General features: G+C 36.9%; 1 protein-coding gene across 6 annotated transcripts in view; it reads left to right on the plus strand.

The window, feature by feature from the left end:
• BNC2 (basonuclin 2) overlaps nucleotides 1–24,847 on the plus strand; it is a 420,917-nt gene that overhangs the window by 294,104 nt on the left and 101,966 nt on the right. For all 6 annotated transcript variants that reach the window (XM_027616816.1, XM_027616818.1, XM_027616819.1 and 3 more), the window contains one exon: nucleotides 1,034–1,269. In XM_027616816.1, the coding sequence (XP_027472617.1) occupies nucleotides 1,034–1,269 (236 nt within the window). The remainder of the gene's footprint in view (nucleotides 1–1,033; nucleotides 1,270–24,847) is intronic.

Raw genomic sequence — 24,847 nt, forward strand, 5'->3', positions numbered from 1 at the left:
TCTCTTTGAGCCTTGTAGATGAGACAATGTTATCTTAATTGTTCACTGTAGAGAAACTGAGGAAAACTGTAATTACATTATCTGCAGTAGCGTTCCCAGGAGCTCAGATAAGGTTGGGGACTAGAATGTATGACCTTATCTTGGCTTGTAGATCTAGACGTAACTTCTTAGACATGAGGAGAAAAGGGCCTAAAGTATTTACTGTGAGGATGGTCATCCTCAGTTTTTCTGGACTGAGGTAACACCGCTGAAATACACAGAAATTCTTCAACTTTGATGTTTGTCATTTTTTCCCGTTTTCATCTGATACTAAACCCTTGTCAGAGCTGTTTATAAAAAGGGACCAAGTTACAACGTGAATTCCTTTTTCTTGAATAGGCCAGTGAACATTAAACTGTCTAACAGGTGAATAGCAAGAGGGAGAGTTGGAAGAACTACTTCTTGGGATAATCCCTGCTCGCTAATTTAACTTGAGTTACTTTAGTAGCCCTTATTCCCTCCAATTGGGCCTTTTAACCCTGTAATCTAAAGAGCTGCTCCTCTTCCTCTTTAAACCATTCAAGTAGGATAAGGGGTGAATCTTATTCAGAAAACTGATATTGGCTAAATCTGCTCTTATGGCAGGAGTCGGGAATTGTTTTTCTGTCTTTGGTGGGTGGGGAGGACATCATGGCAACTTGGGCTACGCCATAGTTCAATTGGCAAATTAATTAGTCAGGTTTTTAGAGCCAGCCACGGTCATTTAGAAACATCCTCAGTGGCTCTTTTTCTGAAAGTCGAGTATGTTTTGTATTTGCTGTTGTCTGCAATTTATAAGCATACCAAATTAAAAAGAAAAGGCAAAGCAAGGAGGAGGTGGGAAGAGAACTGTTTACATTGCAAACTCCTGCTTAAACATCTGTGGTCATGATCCATCTGTAGAAACAGAGCCCTGATAACTTCCAGTGACTTGTTTCTACTTTCTTTGTCTCTGCCCTTTCCCTCGATCTCTGGATTCCCACCCACCTCCGGAACTTTGGTGGGGACACCACAGCCTTGGATAAACTCAGCACGCAGCATCTATACCACCCCACCCAGGTGGAGATCGTGCAGTCCAACGTGGTGTTCGACATCAGCAGCCTGATGCTCTACGGGACGCAGGCGGTGCCGGTGCGGCTAAAGATCCTGCTAGACCGTCTCTTCAGTGTCCTGAAGCAAGAGGAGGTGCTGCACATCTTGCACGGCCTGGGCTGGACTCTGCGGGATTACGTCCGGGGGTACATCCTTCAGGTAGGGGGAGGATGGCGAAGCTGGTGTCTGGCCAGCTCTAGGATGGGTTGAGGGAGAACCCTTGCGAACCTGGTCTCTTTCCTGCCCCTCACAGGCCTGGGCATGCACACCCTCTTCTGATTAAAATGCTCCTTTTGGCAGGCTTGTTAGAGAACTGGAGAGAAGGAACTCTGTCCCAGCAGGCTGGCACTGGGCCTCGGTGGTGGATGGTAGAAAGGAAAAAGTGACCTGTTGCCTAGGGTTGCTTTGTTTGCATCTTTTTTAAATTCAGCTCTCTGTCCCTACAACGTGGGCTTCCTGCTTCTCCAACAAGTCTGATTTAGCCCCACTAAAAGGAAGGGCTGTTTGAGGTGGGTGACATGTTTGTGAAAATCTGAGATTACATTTCATCTGGGTTTAGTAGGGCTTTTGCTTGCACGGAGTTTGTAGGTTTAGTGGTTTTTTGTTTTGTTTTGTTTTTTTGGTTGTCCGTGTACCTTATTTATTGCTTCTTCATCCGAATCAAAAGAACTGTAACCCCTGTAAACTCTCTGCTTTTATAACCAGTAAACCCTCACATTCCAGAACCCAGAGACATGGTTATAGATTTGGCTTTCGCAGCACCTGTCCATCCAGCTTGAGCCTCTTGTTTGTATCAGTGGCACTTGCAATCTGGTAAGGGTCTTAAGACTTTTCCTGGAGGCCTGTAGCCTCCGCTTCCCACCCCCACCCCAACCTCCCTGCATTTTTTCGTCATTTTTTGCAGTATGTCATGAGTCGCTTTGCATTGTGTACTTTGCCTCTGAAGTGTTTTTATGGCCATCTGTCTTCCTACGACCCTTGAAGGGTAAATGTTGAAAACAGCATGTTGGGAGACCCCAGGATCCAAAAAGACTACACTGGACGATGAAGAAGTACTCCCTCCTGCCAAAGGAGATCACAGTTGGAGAAGGTAGAATCTGAAGTGATTTTTAAATTTCTTATGGGGATAATACCAGGAGAATTGACCCCTTCAGGAAAAACAAAAAACGTTTTTGGCTCTGCCAGCCTTGTTTATCCCCCAGTCACCCTGTGTTGTGTGCAAGGCCTTGGCTGCCAGTGTGGTATGTGAAGAGTGGAGGGCCTCACATCTCCCCCTTGCCTTAACCTGGCATGAACACACACACATTCCTGTCATTCTCCTATGTGGTACCTCCAGGTGTTAGCCAGGGCAGGAGAGCAGAGAGGTATGATGACAAGAAGTAGAGAGAGACAGAGGGTAGAATAGCCCGTCTGCTCCTGAGACTGCTTTGGTTAGCATTGAATCATTGCTTAGTTTAGTGAGATGTCAACTTGGAAGGCACAAAAAATTTGGCCCTCAGAAGACAAGATGATGATGATGATAATAGGAATAATTATATATTACGTTTTTAGTTTATAGAAGACTTTCACAAGCATTATCTCATTTGCCTCAGGATGGGGGCATTTCAGTGGGGTGAGTGGAAAGTTAAGTCCTGGGTGGTCAGGAGACCTGAGGGGGCATGAGGTCCAGAAGGAAGAGGCCAGGAAAAATAAAGCATGGAACCAGTTTCACAATACCTGCTCATACTGGCCTGGAGTAGATATGGTGCCACATCTTTCTACATTCGTTTCCACAACATAATTATTAATATCCATTTGGGATAGCTCTTACTCTACAGAAAGGAACGACGCTCTTGCACATTTTTGAACAGAATTGTTAGCATAGCTAAGCACTCTTTACTTTATTCAAAACCTACGGTAATATGCCCTTATCTAGTACCACCTTTACTGCCGCCACTCTGATGCTTAGTTCTGTCATAAGTGCTGTATTTCAGTTCTATGTGTATATTTTTGCCTGAGCTATCTGGAGCAGATATATGGTATCTTCCTGGCCAAACAGATACGTGCATGACTGATTAGTTGCCCTCCTAACAACCCAGTTCACTGTAGCACTTGGATGGCGGTAAATCGGGAACCTGCTTGTTGTAATGTGATATGGTCCTGATATTTTGCCTTGACCAATACCTGTTCTTTGTTTTACTTGAAATTATTATTTAAGTGCTAACTTTTCTCTGTTTCAGCCTATCTCTAAGGCGTGCATAGAAAATGTACTTTGAAATGTATTTCTTTTTGTTTTGACAATACAGAATTGCAAGAGAAATTAAGTATGAGAGGAAAATTCAGCAAAACCATGAGCTGAGATTTATAAAGTCTCTTATTTTAGGGTAAAATATTGCATATGAAGAATTCTGTCATTTATTGTGATACTTAAGTTATAATTAATTTTTATTAACTTAATATACATTTTGCCAAAGTCTTAAACTTAATATAATCTGTTTCTCCATTCAGGGCCTAGAATTGACATTTTGAGAAAATCATAGATGCTTTTTACATTAGAAGAATACTAGGTTTAGTTTTTGTCTTGTTTTATTGGTAGGATTGATATAATATAGATTTTATTTAAATGATGCTTTTTGTTACTTAGCATTTATCATCTATTCCTTGTGAAAATAGTTCTTGTGCGTAGCGAAAAAACAAGAGGTTGAAGGACAAAAAACTATGTAGTGAGAAAATGTTCATTTTGTTTAAAAAAAAACACTCAAAACAAGAGCTAGGCTATAGAAATAAACCCTTTTCCTCTAAAGCAATGTGAGTTGGTTATTGGCCAATATTTTAAAAATTATATGTAGTAATGATAAGGTATACATAAATGACTTTGAATATAATTATATGTACCATTTTCATGCAAGGAGGCTGTAAAATGTGTGTCCAAAGGTTGTGGAACCCTATAATGCACTGTTAGCATACAAGTCATTTTATCCGGCTAGAACTCAATTGTCTTGTAGCCCTCAAGGCATCAATTTTAGCATTATTGCTCTCAACAACAGTATATTGAATATTATGTCAGTTAAAGGAGAATAATTATCAAGGCAAGTTAGGGTGGCTGTTAGTCTTACCACATATTGACTTGGTTAGCAGTTGGCTATAGATTGTGTTACTGGGCAAATGAAGATGTACGGTAAGTTGAACTGGTGAAGCCAGGATATTAATTTAACTCTCTCTGGGCCTAAACCTCCATCCCTGTATATATAGCTACTGCTGGTTCCAGAGATGGTTTTGAATGTGGAAGAATAGCAGGTGTCTGATCCGATTTTGAATTTTTGGGTGTGGGGGGAAAGAGGAATAGGCTGTGCAAAACTGTCATTTACAAGCGTGTATGAAGAGGTTATTAAAAAGAAGAGGGAGGTGATAGTGATGGCACAGATTTAAAAAACTAGCAATATCTTTCAAGAATCCTGTGCTGTTTTGATAAAAATTACTTTTTCACTTCTGTAATTATCCATGCAATTCATAAGAAAGCCAGCTGGGTAGCATAACTTGGACCTCAATGATTTAAGAATCCAGGTAGCGTCTTAAAGGTAGAAAACCCAGTATTTTCCTGTGTAGCAATTAGCGTATTCATTCATAAAGTACAGAAAAAGTGAGGTAAATTTTAGGCTTTTTCCCACAAAACAGCAGAAAAAGGAAATAGGTAATTAGGTGCTAAAATCTAAAGGAACATAAGATGTTTTTCCTGCTGCCAAAGAGTAATTCTTTTTTCAAGTCTATATCCCATGGTACATTTATTGACAATAAATAGAAGCAGTGTCCTGTCATTTCCCCATTTTCCCTGTCTTTGACTTAGGATATAAGAGTATAGGTGATTATCATTGTTGAATTTAATCATTTAAAAATCAGGTTTTCACACAGTCATTTTTCAGTTTGAATGTGTCTCTGACTCGCCAAGGCTCATACACCAGCCCATCTGTGGAAATCTCTTGCTTTGCAAATGAGTCCTGCCAGAATTCAGAGAACCATATCAGACACTCTGAATAATTAGCTAAGGTGTCAGCAGCCTTGTGAGAGGGCGAGCAGTGATGTACATTCAAATCACCTGTGTCTTGAAACAATCAGAACTAATAGAACCATCAATACTTTAGGAGACTATTTCCCAGGGTATTCTGGGGGCACTAGTCTTCCAGAGGTCTGCCTTTAGATTTGGGAGGAACTACACTCAGGATCCTTCTGGTAGAGCTTGAAGGTACACATTAGCGTAAAGGCTATGAGAAGTTCTGGAGTAAGTGGTTTGTGAGAGTAGGTAAGTTGACTCCACAAACACTTTCCACTTCATAGCGTTTTCCTGTCAAGCTTCTCAGAACTCTTCCTCAACTTGGGGCATTCGCATATAGGGATTCTTCTGCCTGGACTCCCCTACTCCTCTCTACACATGGGCAATTTCTTGTTCGTTAGGTGTCAGCCAAAGTCCCACTTTTTTGCAAAGGCCTTTTCTGTCCAGGTTAACCAGTATAAGTCTTTTCTTGTGTGGTTCTACCTCAAGAGTGTTTCCCTCAAGCTCCAATCCAATTTAAAATCAATCAATTAAGTCAACTGTTAAAATGGTTTTCTTCCTGGCTTCCTCACTAGGGAATGCCACAAAGGGAGGGCACTCAATAAATATTTGTTAAATGAATGGGTAAAGAAACCTGCTTCACTTGGTATAGCTTGATGTTTCACCATGGAACTCATGGAATATGTAGTAACCTGTTGGTCCAAGGGCTTGTAGTCTTTCCTCGGGCTTCCTAGGTACTGGAAGGACAGATGGGCTCCTGAGGGCATTAGGAAGAACAACAAAAGCTCCCACACCCCCAGCTAGTGGTTGGTGTAGAACAAGTGTTGTGTGGTATCCATGTGGTAGAAAATGTCAATATTCAGCAAACACTTGTATTTAAACAGCCCTTTGTGGAGCAAGTTCACATATGTTAGCTCTTGGAATCCTCTTATATACCATTCTCTTGTAGATATTGCCGGTGAATTAACATTTGGAGTAGTTGAAATTCAAAGAGATTGAATGACTTTCCCATGATCACAGAAACTATTAATTGGTACAGCTGATGCACTATAAGCTTCCTGAGGATAAGAACCACTTGCTCATCACTGTAACCCAACTCCTAGTAACCAGCCTGACACAAAATAGTGCTTCCAAAATATCGGAGAGAGAAAATTTTGAAACCTGATTTGAACTCAGGTCTCCAATTCTATGTGGAGTATTTGTTTGTTGTTGTTGTTTTAACAATAACCAAGCTCTCTTTCCAAAATGTAATCTGTGAGAGCCTTGTAGCATCAGAGGAGCATGGTTTAGAGAACAGAAGGCCTGAGAATCTTGAGCTGGAAAGATAGTTAAGATGTCTCTTGCATTCAGTGACAGGTCTTATCCACCTGACCTTAGTTAAATTAGTCCCTCTTTTGTATCCCTTTTCTTGAGTATTTCTTGATATTCCACCCTGTTTCAGATTACCTTCCTCTCATTTCCATGACCCAAATTTTTCTCTAGATCTGATATTTATCTGATGCTTCATTGTAAATTCTGCTCTTTGACTTACCTTTCCAGGAATACATACCTTTGGAAGAGTGTAAAAATCCTAATCAGTAAGATTTCAGCTATATCATGTGCAGGACTTAGAGCAGAGATAAAATAGCTCTTTCCTGGGTCCATACAACGATATCAAGTTGGATGGCAAAGGGGGCACTGGACATTGAATAAGAATATTGGGCTAAAGTCCCAGTATTGCCACTGATGATATATGTGAGTATGGAAAATTGGCCCTTGTCAGCCATAGTTTACTCTTCTTCCTCCTCCTCCTCTTTCTTTTTTTTATTTGAGGTGGAGGGGAGTGGAGGGACAGAGGGAGAGAGAGAATCCTAAGCAGTCTCCACACCTAGTGCAGAGCCCAAGACGGGGCCCGATCTCACACCCCTGAGCCAAAACCAAGAGTCAGACACACAACTGACAGAGCCACCCAGGCGCCCCCACCGTTTCTTCAACTTTAAAACTGAGATAACCCCTTATGCCTCTCTTGCTCTTGAATGGCAAAAAGGTGAACTAATGTAGATGAAAACATGTTATAAACTCCCACTGAAGTTTTTGTTCTCCACTTATATCTATGCATAAACCTAACTCTGATCAGTTACAGCAGGGAAATATCAGGTGTCAAACCTGTTTCTCTGCAGATATCAAGTGATTAGAAAAAGATAAATACATTTTAAACTTTAGTTAATAAGATAAATGCTAGTTGTTTTACCAAGTAAACCCTGTAATACTAGTGTCCTAACACAACAGGAGTTTATTTCTCTCTCTCAGCAAGACCAGTCAGCATTCCTGGTTGGTGAACGTTTTCCTCCTCGAGGTGCTTTGATCTCCTCAAGGGTCTCTGGGAATTTAGGGCCTCGGCTGTTTTATGGCTCTTTTATTCTCTGGGGCCTCCAGCTCCTCATCCAGGTGGCAGCACTGGGAAATAAGAGAGGTTCTGTGTGGGAGGTTTTCATGGACCAGTTCTGAAAGCAGAGTGGGTTCCTTCTTCTATAAGTCACTAATCAGAGCTTCCATCTAAATGGGGCCAAGTAGTCACTTGGGAACGAGAACGTGTTGTCTGGGGCTGAGCAGCCACCCCCAGCTGTACCTTTGCACCATGGAGGATGAATCCAGATCAGTGCCCCTGCTCAGGTGTGGTGGAATAGCTGTAATTCTACCTTCTTTTTTTTTTTCTTTTTAAGATTTTATTTAGTTTTTTGACAGAGAGAGAGAGAGAGAGCACAAGCATGGGGAGAGGCAGAGGGAGAAGCCAACTCCCCACTGAGCAGGGAGCCCGAGGCGGGGCTCGATCCCAGGACCCTGGGATCATGACCAGAGCCGAAGGCAGTCGCTTAACCAACTGAGCCACCCACGCAGCCCTCTACCTTCTTTTATACAGTTGGACAAGGAAAGCTTAGGGCAGCAGAGTACTATATTAAAACAGGTACATGGGTTTTAATCCCGGCTCCAGTTCTTACTAAATGTGTGAAAATAGGCCTGTGTCTTTATCTACCTTGCCTCGGTTCCCTTACCTGGAAAGCAAGGATACTAAAAGTACTTCGTGGGTTTAGATAAAATAGATAATGAAGATAAAATTAGATAAAATAAGATGATGCATATAAAGCATTTAGTAGTGCCACTTGCTAAGTATCCAGTAAATATTAACGATTAACATAATAATGAAAAAGATGATGATATAGACTCTTGCCAACATGACCGTTTTAGACCTTTGTGTAGAGAGCAGCCTTTAATCCAGGATTTTTTTTTTTCACTCTGTCTCTTAGAACAGAATGCCTTCCCATACAGCCAGGCAAAAGAGTAGCCACTATTCAGTTGTAAATGAGACGTAACACAGGGGCGCCTGGGTGGATCAGTTGGTTAAGCGACTGCCTTCAGCTCAGGTCATGATCCTGGAGTCTTGGGATCAAGTCCCGCATCGGGCTCCCTTCTCAGCAGGGAGTCTGCTTCTCCCTCTGACCCTCCCGCCTCTCATGTGCTCTCTCTTTCTTTCTCTCTCTTTCAAATAAATAAATAAATCTTAAAAAAAAGACATAACACATGTACATACATGCACACACAAACCTGCACATATGTACCTACGTAGTATATACCTGATTACAAGAGGCAGGAAAGTATAATAACAAAGGCTTTGGACCTTGGAGTGAGACAGACTTGGGTATGAATCTTGGTTTCAACTTTTGATAGCTCTGTTCCCTAAGGTAGGTCATTTAACATATTTGAACCTAAGTTTATTTCTAAAGTTAAATGAAGTGATATTTATAAAGTATGTAGTGCAGGAACTAGCCCACAGCACTCTTATTAACGGGTACTACATTGTGAGCACGTAAAAATGCATGTGTGCTTTTTCTTTTTTTAAGTTTTTAAGTAACGACTTATTCCAAAAACGACAGCCATTTTATTACCCTTGCATTTTTCTATTTCATCAACTCTTCCAATATTCTCCTAAGCACTGGGCACAGAATGAATGACTACTTAATGAATCTATTAAAATGGTTAGAGCATCTGGGCTTTCACCCCACTGCATAAAGTAAAACTTAACTTAAAATAGACAACCTTTTTTATGGGTATTACCTGACCTCACAGATTTTTAGGGAATTTCTGGAGCAGAAAGAAGAATGGTCCTAGGTTTAAATTCGTTTAGGTAGTCCTTCAAATAGTAAATTTTACCACTTAATTACTATGCTGAGTACACAAGAGATCTCTCAGGAAGCCTTTACTGTACAGAACAAAGCAGCCATAAACAAATCATGCTGGTTGTCTGATCAAAATTATAAGAATGTACAGATCACCTATAGTATTGACCCAGAGGAGAGATTATTTGACTCCAACTAAGATTGGGTTATCACCACCATAACATAAGGTGTCTTTGCATTATGTCAACAATATGTGAATCTCTTTCGGAAGAGAAAGATCACAGGCATGAATGATCAAGATCCCCCTGTCTTTGGCAGGGATATACAAAAGGTAGCTGGTTCAGAGCAACGTTCTATATTTACCGTATCTGTTTTCCAGAGTGCCTGGACCACTCTACAGACATCATCCCAGCAATTCTCTTAGTCCTATTAGAGAGATAGTTTCAGAGACTGTTATCCCTGGTTTTAAAGTTATCGTGGCTGAAGGCCTCAGGCAGGGTCAAAGCTGGAAGTGGAATACAGGGATTTTGAATCCCTTGCCAAAGCTCTAACTATTTGAACAGCAATGAAAATAAACACCTTATATCCAAGGACATAGCTTGATGTTTTGTGCTCAGAGTTCAAGTAAAAATATTCCTCCCTTTACCCTTGCAAAGTAGAAATAGATAGCTCACCAGATTCCAGGATGGAACGCAGTAACTGGTAGAATAGAATTTGTGTCTGTTGGGACATGGGGAGAGGGTTTTTGTGCTCCCTAGGAGGAACAAAAAATGAGCCCACAGCTCTCTGGCCATTCACCATCTGATCAGAACCAGTTCAGATTTACCTGAAATGGATATTGTCTGTGATGGCACTGATTAAACCATATGGTCTCCAGAGCAATACTCTGACATGCTCCTCGTTGAATTTGAAGTGGAAGGCTCCTCAGCTGTAGATTTAGACCTCATTTCCACCATCAGTTAGCTCTCTAGCCTTGCAAAAAATACATAATTTATATAAGCCTTGTTTTGCTGATTCCTTCTTACTGGAGTTTTGAGAATAAAGGGAAGTCATTTGTTAAATTCATAGTAGAGCTCAGTAAATACTAATTCTTTAAATAAAGCCATTTTCCAGTTCACCATTCCTCACAACCCTTAAGTTTCTAGAGCAACAGAAACTTTGTGATTCTTCTAGTTGTCCATACATTTTATTTGCACTACATGTCCTTTTCTAATATTTCCCCCAATTTGACTGAAGGGGCAGGTGGGGGGCGGTGAGGGCTTGCCCAAGAACTGAGATCTGTGACTATAGCAAAGAATAATGGGAAGGCTCTTAAGACCCAGTCCCAGTCTGCCCTGTTGAGTGACCTATGTTTCACATTCTCCTATGTGAAATCATGAAGGACTATGAAAAAGTAGAAAGTGAGATGAGCATCTGTGTGGGTTGCTGGAAGCTCTTGCTAATAAGTCCACACAGATGGGACAAACATAAATAAAGATCTACTTATTTGATTCATGTATGATCGTCTTATAAATAATGCCAGCAGCAATTGGAAAAATAGAATGCAGGCCAATACATTTGCTAGTAGAATTAAAGTGACCACTGCCAAATTGAATTACTCTAGGAAGACCTGTTGAAAGAGGAGATTCTTAAGGAAGAAGAGAGATATTGTTACCTAGTAGGAAGGATGGAACAAGCATTTTTCCGTACAAGAAGAATGCTACGTAGGGAAGAGGTGTGAACAAGTTTATGGGGAGAGTTGCATTTCAGTTAGATGAGCAGCATTGAGCTGTGGTTTAGGTGAGTGTGTTAGGCCAGGCCTGGGCCTGTTGCTCAGAAGCTCGTCTTGATTCACCTGATATTTGCATCACATCCCTTCCTTCCTTCTTTTTCTTTCTTTTTCTTTCTTTTTTCTTTCTTTCTTTCCTTTCTTTTCTTTCTCTTTCTTTTCTTTCTTTTTTTCTTTCTTTCTTTCTTTCTTTTTCTTTCTTTTTCTTTCTTTTTTCTTTCTTTCTTTCCTTTCTTTTCTTTCTTTCTTTCTTTTTCTTTCTTTCTTTTTTTCTTTCTTTTTTCTTTCTTTCTTTCTTTCTTTCTTTCTTTTTTTTCTTTTTCTTTCTTTCTTTTCTTCTTTTTCTTTCTTTCTTTCTTTCTTTTTCTTCTTTCTTTCTTTTTTCTTTCTTCTTCTTTTTCTTAAAATTTATTTATATATTCTTAACAGATTTTATTTTATGTAATCTCTACAACCCAACCTGGGGCCTGAACTCACAATGCCAAAATGAAGAGTCACATACTCTACCCACTGAGCCAGCCAGGCACCCTGCATCATATCCCTTTCTAAGGGGAGTAACTAGTGATTCTTTGCTTTGCAGACCTGGCATTTGTTGCTAATAATCCTCAAAAAGGCCAATCACTGGCTCGTGGCTTCATGAAGAGTTGTTTTAGAAACCCACCACTGAGATCCTATTGCTATCTGGGAAGTGTTTTCATTTGTTGGTGGCACTGAGTGTTGTATTCTCTCTCTCACTCTCAGTCAATGTAGACTTGGGATGGGGACTTGGAGAGTAGATCAACAGATAGTTTTGCATTTTAAACAATAGAATGCCTTGTATGGCTACAGTAGACCATAATTCATAAGGCCCCAAAGTAAGAGAGGGAGATATCAGTTGGTATGTATTTTCTGTCCAGAGGTCATCTTTAGTTTACTGTGTATTTCTTACCTATAGGCCCCAGGAAACCATTTTTCCGAGACTTTGAGAACTGACGTCCTCTCTGTAAGGAAATGCTTAACCTGGTTTTCTTGTTCTCGTGTAATTTTCTCTCTTTAACAAAGCCATAATAATAGTGTCAGAGGCAGCTTTCTAGTTAGTATGAGTAATGTGGTTGCTGTATTTTTCTATTTTTATTTTAATAGCTTTTCCTGCTGTGGACTTTTTTCTTTTTTGGTTTTAAAAATAGCAGAGTAAGTGTGGTAATTTGAAGACTCTGGTGTACACTGCATCCTCTCTGGGATGCAGTTCTAATGGAAAGCAGTGCACAACAGGCATTTCTTTCAGATTCCTTAGTGAAAGAAATAGAATATTTGGAACACAGAAGACTGAAAATATTGGCTTATGGTCAGATTAGTCCAGGCTTCAAAGAAATTGACATTTAAACAATAGAGTATCTATCCTATAGGTTTTTGTCTCTAGGGTACCTGTTCATATTAAGCCTGTTTATTTACGGTGTGTTGATAAGACACAAAACAAGGTGGTCAGGGACACACCTTCAGTCACTTCATTTCATTTGCCTATTTTTAAAAGTATGCACACATCTTTAGAAATTTCAAATTAACAACAAAATACTTAATTCCCCTTGAAAGAGTAATAAGAGCTACTTGTTTCTGCGTCCTGTCATCTCTGCCAGAATTGGAGTTCATGCTGAGTATATATCCATTGAGTCAGCCATCATTCCATCACCAGCCGGATTGCTTTTCCACGTATTGACATTGAGGAATGTCTGCTTGCAGTAGCCATGGCTCGTGCCAGATTTTGAGATCCATAGGGGCAGTGCTGGAGCTTTTCAATTCTGAATCAGAGATCCAATTCATAATAGCTGAGCCAGGGAAACCGGGTTGAATCTGTGGCCAAAACCACGTAAAAAACTTTTTTTTTCCTTTTCCCTTTTTGCAGTGCTTTATTGCTTTAAAATAGAGAGCCTCTGTCCATTGATCCTTCAGTGACTTTAAGTTGGATTCAAATTGTGGTCTCTTAGGTGAAAAGGTCAGTTTTTATTCATTCAGCCACACATCGATGGAAATTAGCTGAGAGCAGTACAAGACATTTGGATTCTGCCAGACCTAGGCACCTGAAAGAAGTTTATTTCTTTTCTCCCTGGCCTTCACTATGCCTGCTGCAGAAGAGGATGGCCCTGTCTTCGGGGAGTGGGGGAGGGTTTTGATTGGCTGTGTGTTAACTGCCTCAAATCCATGGCCATAGGGTGAGTAAGAACCCCTGAGAATCAAATATGTCATCTGTGTAGCATCACCTGATTTAGTGCTTTTCCTCAAGTCTGAGATGTCTCACGGGGCCTTTTTTCCTTTGCAGCACTGATCTTTCAATGAGGTGCGAGTGTCTGTCCTGAGCAATAACAAGGGAAAACCGTGAAGTGTGAACAGCTCTTATTAGGGGGGGTAAATGTCATTAACGCCTTTGTAGCCTTCTCTGCAATCTGAATGCTCTTGTCAAGAGTGACTTACTGAAGCCTCCTTTAAAATCATATAAATGGAATATAAGATGGTGAAGTTTTACATTTTAATTAAGCAAGGCCATTAGCTTCCTTTACTTATGCATTTTTGTAGTCAATTATGCTTGTATCCGATAGGGACAACTCTGAAATAAGGCTACTGAAAAACTGCCTACAAAAATGATCTTAAGGATTTGAGAAATACTTCATTTGCTCTAAATCAAAATTTAGATAATTTTTGGTGGTTTGGGGAAGCAGATGCTTCTATTTTAATTTTATATGCAGAGAGACTCATATACTCATGTACCTGACCATAATATATATTTCATATATGGTATGGGAAAACGCTATCATTTCAAGTTAATGAGTAGGTCAGTCTGAATTAATGAAAAGTCTGAAGCATGTAATGTTTAAATAATTTTATTATTTTCAGTACATAAGTAGAAAATTTTTTTCCATCCATGTATGTCTTTATGTAAAAGTTTAATATTCTCTTGAAACAAAATTTTTATATGCAAAAGATTTGCTTATGTAAACCTCTTCTGCAAGTTTGAGATTTTCATTTAAATTTCTTGTCACTCTGGGTTGTGTTTTTGAGTTACAAAATAAAAACACGTTGAATAGTTATATGGTGGTAGGGTCAGAGGCAGAAAGAATATTGTCTTTTTTACTATGCATGTTAATTTTTTTAATAAGGAAAAATGAATTGAGACATCTGGTTAAAACTTTGGGGAGGTAAATCTAGAAAACTCCTAGGCAAGTTCGGAGTGGTGAACGGAAATTAACCATATGGTGCCTGTTATTACTAATTTAAAATGTATAATTTAATGTGTTCTGTTTATTTAGTGTATAGTCTTTGTTTCAAATTGGATCTTCCATCCCTTTTAAAAATCCCATTAGGTCACAGTTTTCCTTTATGCTGTATTTTTTTCCTATTTTGAAAGTTCAGGAAAATGTATTCATTCAACAAATATTTGCTTGAGTAGCTGCTATATTCAAATGGTAAAGAGATAGACACCATGTTTCTCTGTTTCAACTCTCAGTTTGGTTGAGATTGGGGCTCAAGTTAAGCTACTTGAAAGCAGAGGTCATTAGTGTACATTTTCTAATGAATATATAAACATGATCTATAATTAGTACAATAATGAGTTCTATTTAAATAGACTTTTTGGACAAATTTCCAACTTTCCTGAAAAGTTAATGCCTTAAATAATTTTGAACATTCCCTGTCTTGATTGTACTATTAATTCAAACTATGCAATTAAATGACTGACTAAACAAAATTAATTTTCAACCCAGCTCGCACTTTTTGAGCTGAAAACGTTATTTTCGTTTGAATTAATGAGATTTTGCTGTCTTAAGGAAAACCCACCTGTTTATTAGATCACAGATACTAAACAGCAAAGAGGTGTTTCCTTCTAATTCCTTAACTCATAAATGTTTTGACAAATTAATAAAAACTTTAAAAATTCCCTTTTAGTGAGAATCCAAAGATGATCATTTTTAGCTCCATCAGGGTCATTTTGCAAAAGCTACCTATGAAGTCACTCACTTAGAACAGGAAAATCTGCACGGAATTACTACTGTCAATGCCACTTGGGGAATAATTGGGCCAATTAAAATACGGATGTCTTATATTAAATATAGTGCCTACTAAATTACAAACATCAAATTTGGAATTAGTCTGTATTCCCTTTATTAGTTTCCTTCATTCAGTGCATAGAATTTTAGTTCACCTCATTGCTTATTTGACTCATAAGTAATATGAGTAATGTAATTAAGGAGTTGACAGTATGGTGCCCATAGGTTCTTCTTATGGAAATAGTCTTAGGTTTAGTAGCAGAATAATTGAAGGACCATCTGAAAGCACTATCTGCTTTTTTCTCTCTTTTCTCTATGTTCTACCTTACACCTGGATCCAGGCCGTTAATATAAATTATGATTTCTAAGGCTCACATTTTAGGATAACTTTGACAAAAAAGATGTCTGGAATATCAGGATTATCAGAAATGTACAGTAAAACTTCATAAATGTTTTTCAAGACACCAGATGGAAGGAAGCTTTACTGCATTATATTTCCCATATGGAAAAGTATCTGGGACCTGAAAGGGGCACACCCTTGGAGGGGAATGCTTCTTAAAAAGGAACTTTATAAAAGAATGCTATAGTATAGGGTTTTCATGCATGATTTATTCACTTGAACATATTGCTTTGAAGGCCCAAACAGCATCCTGGGTATAAGTTGTGGTTTCCCAGACCTGCGAAGTTATCTGATGGTTTAAATTTCACAAACTTTTTAGATTTGGCTATGCCACAGGTTAAGTATGTCTTGCTATGAGTCTGGTTACCATCTATTTTAGTCAAGGCTTAGCTTTTGTTAAGATCATTGGATTGGGTTACTTCATGAAAAATAAGTATACCTTTCTTTCATGTGTTATTTTATATTAATAGAAAGTCAAGATGGTAGAATTTAATTTTTTTATTGAGATATAATTGATGTACAGTATTATATTGTTTTAGGTGTACAGCATAGGAATTTGACATTGTGTACATTGCAAAATGATCACCACGAAAAGTTTAGTTACCATCTATCATCATAAGTTAAAACACTGCTACTGACTATATTCCCCTTGCTGTACACATCCCTAAGACTTATTTATTTTGTAACTGAAAGTTTGTACTTCTTGATCCCCTTCACCCATTTTTTCTACCTTCTAACCCAACTCCCCTGTGGAAACCACTAATCTGTTCTCTTTATTTATGTGTCTGGGTTTTGTTTCGTTTTGTTTTTTAGATTTCACATGGAGGTGAAATCATGCAGTGTTTATCTTTCTCTGTATGAGTTATTTCACTTGGCATCACCTCCCCAAGGTCCATCCATGTTGTCAAAAGTGGCAAAGTTCCATTCTTTTTTATGGTTGACTGGTACTCCATTTTGTATGTGTACATACACACACCCCCAACATTTATTTATTTATCCATTGATGGACACTTAGGTTGTTTCCCTATATTGGCCTATTATAAATAATGCTGCAGTGAATCTAGGGTAGGTATATCTTTTCAAATTAGTGTTTTTGTTTTCTTTGGATAGACACCCAGTAATGGAATTGCTGGATGACATGGTAGTTCTATGTTAAATTTTTAAAGGAACCTTGGTAGTGTTTTCCGTAGTGACTACACTAATTTATATTCTCATCAACAGTGTATGAGCATTCCTTTTCTCCACATCCTTGCCAACACTTGTTATTTCTTGGCTTTGATAATAGCCATTCTGACAGATATAAGGTGATCTCTCATTATAGTTTTGATTTGCATTTCCCTGATGATTAGTGATGTTGAGCTTTTTTTCCTTTTTGAGCATTTTTCATGTGCCTATTGCCATCTGTATGTGTTCTTTGGAAAAATATTCAGATTCTCTGTGCATTTTTTTAATTAAAGTATTTTTTTTGTCACTGAGTTATGTAGGTTTTTTTAAAAATATATTTTGGATATTAATCCCTTATCAGATACATGATTTGCAAATATTTTCTGCCATTCAGTAGGTTGCTTTTTCATTTGTTGATGATTTCCTTGGTTGTGCAGAAGCTTTTTAGCTTGATGTAGTCCTATTTATTTTTGCTTTTGTTTCCCTTGCCTTTGGCCTTAGATTAAAAAAAAAATTGCTAAGACCAACCTATGTTTTTTTCTATGGTTTCAGGTTTTACATTCAAATCTTCAATCTATTTTGAGTTAATTTTTGTCTAGGGTATAAGAAAGTGGTCCGGTTTTATTCTTTTGTGTATAGCTGTCCAGTTTTCCTAGCATGATTTATTGAAGAGTCTGTCCTTTCCCCATTGTATATTCTTGCCTCCTCTGTCAAAAATTAACTAACCATATATAGTGGGTTTATTTCTGGGGTCTCTATTCTGTTCTGTTGATCTATGTGTGTGTTTTTATGCCAAAACCATACAGTTGATTACTATAGCTTTGCAATATAGTTTGAAATTAGGGAGTGTGATGCCTCCAGCTTTGTTCTTCTTTCTTAAGGTTGCTTTGGATATTTGGGGTCTTTTGTGGTTCCATATAAATTTTATAATTATTTGTTCCAGTTCTGTGAAAAATGCCTTTAATATATTCATAAGGATTGCATTGAATCTATAGAATGCTTTGAGTAGTATGCACATTTTAACAATATTAATTCCTCTAATCCATGAGCACAGAGTATCTTTCTATTTATTTGCCATCTTCTTCAGTTTCTTTCATCAATGTCTTAGAGTTTTCCATGTGTAGATCTTTTACCTCCTCGGTTAAATTTATTTCTAGGTACTTTGTTCTTTTTGATGTGATTGAAAGTGGAATTGTTTCTTGATTTCTCTTTCTGATAATTTGTTATTAATATATAGAAATGTGACAGCTTTTTTATATTAATTTTGTATCCAGGAACTTTACTGAATTCATTTATTCTAACAATTTTTTTGGTGCAGTCTTTAGAGTTACCTATATAGTATCATGTCATCTGCAAATAATGAGTTTTATTATTTCTTTCCCAATTTATATGTCTTTTATTTCTTTTTCTTGCCTAATTGCTCTAGTTAGGATATCCAGTATTATGTTGAATAAAAGTGAGGAGAGTGGGCATCCTTGTCTTGCTCCTGATCTTAGAGGAAAAGCTTTTTCATTGAGTATGATATTAGCTATGGGTTTGTCATAAATGGACTTTATTATGTTGAGGTACATTCCCTTTATGTTTAAGAGTTTTTACCATACATGGATGCTGAATTTTGTCAAATGCTTTTTCTGCATCTATTGAGATGATCATATGATTTTTTTAAATTTAATTTTATTTTATTATGTTATGTTAATCACCATACATTACATCATTAGTGTTTGATGTAGTGTTACATGATTCATTGTTTGCATATAACACCCAGTGCTCCATTCAGTACATGCCCTCTTTTAATACCCATCACCAGGCTAACCCATCCCCCCACCCCCTCCCTTCTAGAACTCTTTCATTTTGTTAGTGATATATCATGTTGATTGATTTGTGGATGTTGAACGATCCTTGCCCCTGGAATAAGTCCCACTTGATCATAATGTATGATCCTTTTAATGTATTGTTGAATTTGGTTTGCTAAATTTGGGGAGGATTTTTGCATCTTTTCAAAGAACCAGCTCTTAGTTTCATTGATCTTTTATATTGTCTTTATAGTCTCTATTTCATTTATTTCTGTTCTTCTCTTTATTATTTCCTTCCTTTTGCTAACTTTGGGCCTTTTTTTTTTCTAGTTCCTTTAAATGTAAAGTTAAATTGTTTATTTGAGGATCTCTTGTTTCTTCAAGTAGGCCTGTATTGCTGTGAACTTTCCTCTTAACACTGCTTTTGCTGCATCCCATAGATTTTGGTATGCCATATTTCTATTTCCATTTGTTTCCAAGTATTTTTGCATTTCTCCTTTGACATCTTCTGTGAACCAGTAGTTGTTCAATAACATATTGTTTAATCTCTGTGTATTTATAGGTTTTTCAGCTTTCTTCTTGTAATTGATTTTTAGTTTCATACCATTGTGCTTGGAAAAGACTCTTGACAGGGATTTCAACCTTCTTGAGTTTATTGTGACTTGTTTTTTGGCCTTACATGTGATCTGTCTTGGAGAAAGTTCCATGTGCACTTGAGATGAATGTGTGTTTTGCTACTTTTGGATGGAATGTTTTGTATACATCTGTTGAGACCCCTAACCCTAACCCTAAGGGTTTAATGTGCTGTTTAAAGCCAGTGTTTCCATATTGATTTTCTGTCTGGATAATCTATCCATTGTTGTAAGTGGGATGTTAATGTCCCCTGCTATTGTATTGCTGTCATTTTCTCCCTTTAGATCTGGCTAATACTACTTTATACATTTTGGTGCTCCTATAATGGGTACATATATATTTATAAATGTTATATCTTCTTGTTGGATTGACTCCTTTATGGAGTACCGCTCTTTGTCTTTTATTCCAGTCTTTGTTTTAAAGTCTATTTTGTCTGATATGAGTACAGCTACACCAACTCTCTTTTCATTTCCATTTACGTGGAATATCTTTTTCCATCCCTTCATTTTTAGTTTGCATATGTACTTCCTTCTCAACTAAGTCTCTTGAAGGCTGTATATAGATGTTTCTTTTTTTAATCTGTTCATCCACCCAACTGAAGAATTTAGTCCATTTACATTTAAAGTAATTATTGATAGCTGTGTAGTTATTGCCGTTTTGTTAACTGTTTTCTGACTGGTTTTATAGTTCCTCTCTATTTTCATCTCCTTTTCTCTTCCCTGTTTTTTGATTACTTTCTATAGTGTTATGTATAAATTCCTTTCTCATCTTCTTCTGTGTTTTTGCTTTAGGTTTACCATGAGGTGCACATATATAATCCTACATATATATGTCTATTTTAATTTGATAGCAACTTAAATTTGAACACATTCTAAAACTCTACATTTTTACTATTACCCCCCCATGTTTTGTGTTCTTTATATCACATTTTACATCTTTTTATTTTATGTGTACCCTAGTTATTGTAGTTTTAGTTAATTTTACTACTTTTGTCTTTTAACCTTTCTGCAAGATGGTAGAATTTAAACACTAGTGTTATGTAGTGACAGTGGTAAGGTGTTACTTTTCTACAGGGTTCTTTCTTTCATTTTTTGAGATATATACCTTATAATCAGTCTAACTTAGTAAATATTACATAAATACTGAGGAGGGCTTGGAGGATCATAGTTCTTTTATTTCTATCCACTTATTTACAGCAATACAGTGTTTAAGAGTAATGTGCAGATGTTAAATATAAGAGCACTTTGTTAAGTTTTTGCAAGTTAATACCACACTGTTTTCAGTGAGATATAAGGAACCTGAATGTACTTATGCACTGAATAATATCAGGCTTTTATGATACATATTGAAAAATAGTGCTTCTACTTAACGCATATGTATTCTTTTTGAAATGACATTCACAGAATTAAAGCATATTTTCTTGCAGAATAAATGTATGAATGGTATATAAAGTTTTCGCTATCTAGAGTAATTGAAAATCCCAAATAACTGTGTTAAGTCTGGAACCTCTAAACATGTTCAAGATTATTTTTCTACTCAGTAGAAGCTAATGTGTTTGATAGGTGCTAGTATGTTAAGGGTCATCCTTTACATATTTAGTTTTGATTAAAAAATATACTAAATAGAGTGAATTCCTGCTATATATAACTGAACTAACCTTGAGCATACAGTTCAGTGCATAAAACTGGTGTTATAAACATGAAAATTGCTTTTGTTAATAATAATTTGGTCTAGAACAGATCCCAAAATTTGGCTTAGAAAATGTTTCCAAATTTTTCTTATTTCTTCCCCAAATATATCTTTGAGGGAAAGAATAAAAATGTGAATATTCATATTTTCTCATTTAATCTAGAGTATTAGCTTGAGATAGAATTCTATGTGGTATTTATGGGATATAAACAGAGCTTTGTTTAATGTTATGGTTTCTTGAATAGGGCTTAAATACAAGACTCTGGGAGAAAAATAGGAATTGTTTTTTTCTTCATGTCAAATAGGTTCTGAAATTCATGCTTATGAAAAGAAAGGAAAACAAATGAACACAAAAATAAAAGCCTGTGTTTTGTGAGTTTTAAATTGTGAGGCCAGAAACACATATTTAGATATTTTTAAAAATCCATATACTTCAGCTTATAAGTACTTTTCTTTGAAGACCTTCTGCAGAAAAGAACATAGCCAGACTTCACAATGAGAAAGTTTGCATTGGCTATTTTAGACGGCCTTCATAAAATCTCATCATTATTTTCTACTTTTACACAATGTTGTATGCCCTTAAAGTCAGTATGACTGAAATATGGAATAATCTAGAAGAGCATTGGGAGAGTTTTAGAAAGGTGGGATGGAACCAGAGGACCAAAGGCATTTATTGGCAGGTTGAAGGGTTTTATTTTATTGGAAGTTGATTCTTTTGAAGTAAGTAATGAATGTATTGGTTATTCACTGCTGCATGACAAACCACTCCAAACTTTGTGACCACCGTTTTATTATCGTTCACAAGTCTGTGGGTGAGCTGGGAAGTTCTGCAGTGAGCTGGTACATTGATAGAGTGAGGAAGAAAGGTGGGCTCTTTGGTCTAGGATGGCCTGATTTACCTATCTTGCTGTCTGATTGGTACTGGCTATTGGTTGGGGCAATGGAAGTCCCTGGGTGTCGTATTTCTCACCATTGAGCAGGTTAGCCTGGTCTTGTTCACATGCAGATAATTTAGGGTTCTGAAGAGCAGCAGGAGAGGGAATGTCCACATGTGCAAGCACTTTTAAAGTGTATTTTGCTTCATGTTTACTAGTATCCCACTGAGCAAAGCAGATCACATAGCAAAGCTCAGAGCCAGAGTGGGAGATGAGTACTCCAGAACATGCAAGGAAACCTGAGCAGTTTGGGAGCCAGTACTGTTATAATTGATCACTACCAGATTAGTGTCTTAGGAAGCTCCATTTGGTCATGTTATCTATGTGGAACCAGGAGGGCGGGGGTCCTGAGCCAAGCTGTCTAGTTTAGAAGCTGGTTGTAGTAGTTTGAGTAGAAATAAGCCTGGCGTTAGGGTAGTGGCAGGGAGATGAAATAGCAGGGTTAGATAAAACTACTTGCTGACTAGATTCAGTCGGTGTGGGAGAGAGAAGGTGCTCAAAATTGGATTCCAGGATTCAGGGCTGGATATGTGGGAATCTAGAGAACTGGTAGGCTTTTTGGACCTGTTTATATTTGCAGTGAAACATAGGACATCTGTGCAACTTCTTAAACCAATTCCTATTCCTCTGTCTAGAAACATTAATATGAATTGAGACTGCTCTCTTAAATTTCTGTTTTTTTAACCTATTGCTTTAAAATTCATGGCCTCTTCCCAGTGCTTTCTTTACTATCAGCCTTGCAAAGATGAATTAAATGACAAGAAATGTTCCCTCTCATCTTTTTTTAAAGCACTTGGGCAACTTTTGCCATAAACAAAAAGTCCAAAAGTTTCGATTTCCTGGTTTCATTTCCCAGAACTAAACATTACCTTGGATTTTTGAGAACTTACGTATTTACACTGTTTCTTTGAGATTATTTTTATATTTAGAATTCTGTCAACTTAGATAAAAGTTTAAAATTTTAGTGACACCCACCATTCCTTTTTTAACCATTTTATGCTTCATGTTTCAGAGCCAGAGTATAAAGTTTTGCTTCTTTTTCAGTTATTCACTTCATAATCTGGGATTTAACTCCTCCAAATTGTGAATGTTTTTTGAGGAAAATCGTGTCTAGATTATTTATGAAAATATATAAAAGCTGTCTTCCTGTTAAGTGAGTAGAAAATTAGTTTGGTCATGGTTTCCCTGTCCTTCAGATATGTGGATGGAGAACCATTTTTTTGTTAAGGGCATGTGACTTACCTCCAAAAGAAAAATGAGAGAGACACTTGGAGAAAAAGCAACTCTAGTGCATGATTTGCTTCTGGAAGAAAAATATGCAGTTTATCATTTAAATTAAGATGAGGGTACCCAAATTGTTATCTATAAGTAACAAAATATATTTTAATTTTATATTATGATCATTTAAGGAAGAGAGAATAAGGGGAAGGGAAAATGCAGAAGGAAGAGAGACAGATTTTTAAAAATGATCTTGTCATGATTTTTTTTTTTTAATTGAAACTGTGATTTTTTGCAACCCATGGGTACAAATCAGATAGAATTAGGTTGCATCGTTAGTTAATCCATTCCTGCATTAGTGTTATGTGATTCTGCCATTCATGGTAAATCACATTATTGTAAAACTAGAACAAGAAGGCTTCCACAGTCTTAGATGAAGGAAGAAATATTCTCCTAATTCAGAATGGATGCTCTACCAGCCATTAGATGATAGGGTAACAAGAACTTGTTAATTGGCTCTTGGGGTCCTTAGCACTTGAAGCTTACAGAGGGATTTCATATGTACTGATTCATTTATTTTGGAAACCAATTGAATAGAGAGGGCAAGTTGTATTAATTTTATTTTATAGGATATTAAGCTAAAACTTACACTTGATAATGGTGAAAAAGCCTAACAGTACCCAAAACTAAGTACTCAAATTTGGATTGTCTGATATCAGATCTAGAGTTCTTTGCATTGTGTAATGTTTATCTTTATATAATAATTATTTGTTTGGCCTAGGACTGTTTTAAAAAGCACTTGCATAATTATTGATTTATTTGATAGTCACAAAGTCTGTTATGTAGATATGGATCTTTAAAAAGAGAAATCAGACTTACATTTTTTATAGCTGCATTGAAATCTCCCATATTACTCATAAGAATGGTTGTCTTAAACTTTGATTTTTTAGACTGTGTTTCTCTCTAATAAAATTCACTTCTATAAAATTTTGCCAGTTGCTATAGGAGGACCTATAAACATTCATTTTAACTCTAGTAATATTTATCCTGTCTTTCTTCTCCTTGTTGGCATTTGTAGGATTTCCTAATGGTTTGCTATTTAGTTTCAATATATTTCCTTTTAGTAGATGATTTACAAATAGCAGTAATGTTGAAAAATGTAATGTTTGTTTTAAGTTTATAAACTAGAGATTGAAAGAATGAGATTGTGGATGTACCATGTAATACAAATAGACAGATTTTTATTCCTATCCAGATTTAGTTTTGAGAATAGAGTATTTGATTCATCCTGATTTTCATCTTAACAGATATTGCTTCATGTTTAAGCAAAAGTAATTTATCTCTAAATTTTTCTTACATCTTAACACCTACAAGCTGTCTTTTCTTCATTGGCTTTGATTCAGAATTATTTCAACTTTTTTTATGGTTTATTCCTAGGTGTGTTTATATCATAATCAGTTGACAGTTTTTAAAAAACACAAAAAGAGTTACAATGGCTAGAATCTCATTTACTAATTTATTATAAACACAGAATACTCAGGCATTAAAAAAAAATTGTGTTCCTGCGACTTAATCTTTGTGTTTGTTTCTAGAGGCTGGGCAGGATGTTTCCTGTCTGAGGCACAAACCGTATATTTCATTTGTCATATCTAATGTTTTTCATATCCGGAAATCATGCTCCATGTTATGTTTTACAAGGTTTCATAAAAATAAGTGATCCAGATAAAATTTATAGTTATTTTTAAAAATCTGTCATAGCAAAATTATCTTCCTTTTCTTTCTCTCCTTCCAAATGAGTGCAGATAGGATTATGAAGTTTAAATGAATGTGTGTTTTCAAATGAAGGCTAAGGTTTGAAACTAGACAGTCATCTATTATTTAGAGAAGCTGGATATTGGTATGTTGGTAAATGCTTTACAGCAGCTCTCTAAATTTTATATATA

Source organism: Zalophus californianus, chromosome 13, assembly GCF_009762305.2.
Source record: "Zalophus californianus isolate mZalCal1 chromosome 13, mZalCal1.pri.v2, whole genome shotgun sequence".
In the NCBI taxonomy this organism is placed as follows: domain Eukaryota; kingdom Metazoa; phylum Chordata; class Mammalia; order Carnivora; family Otariidae; genus Zalophus; species Zalophus californianus.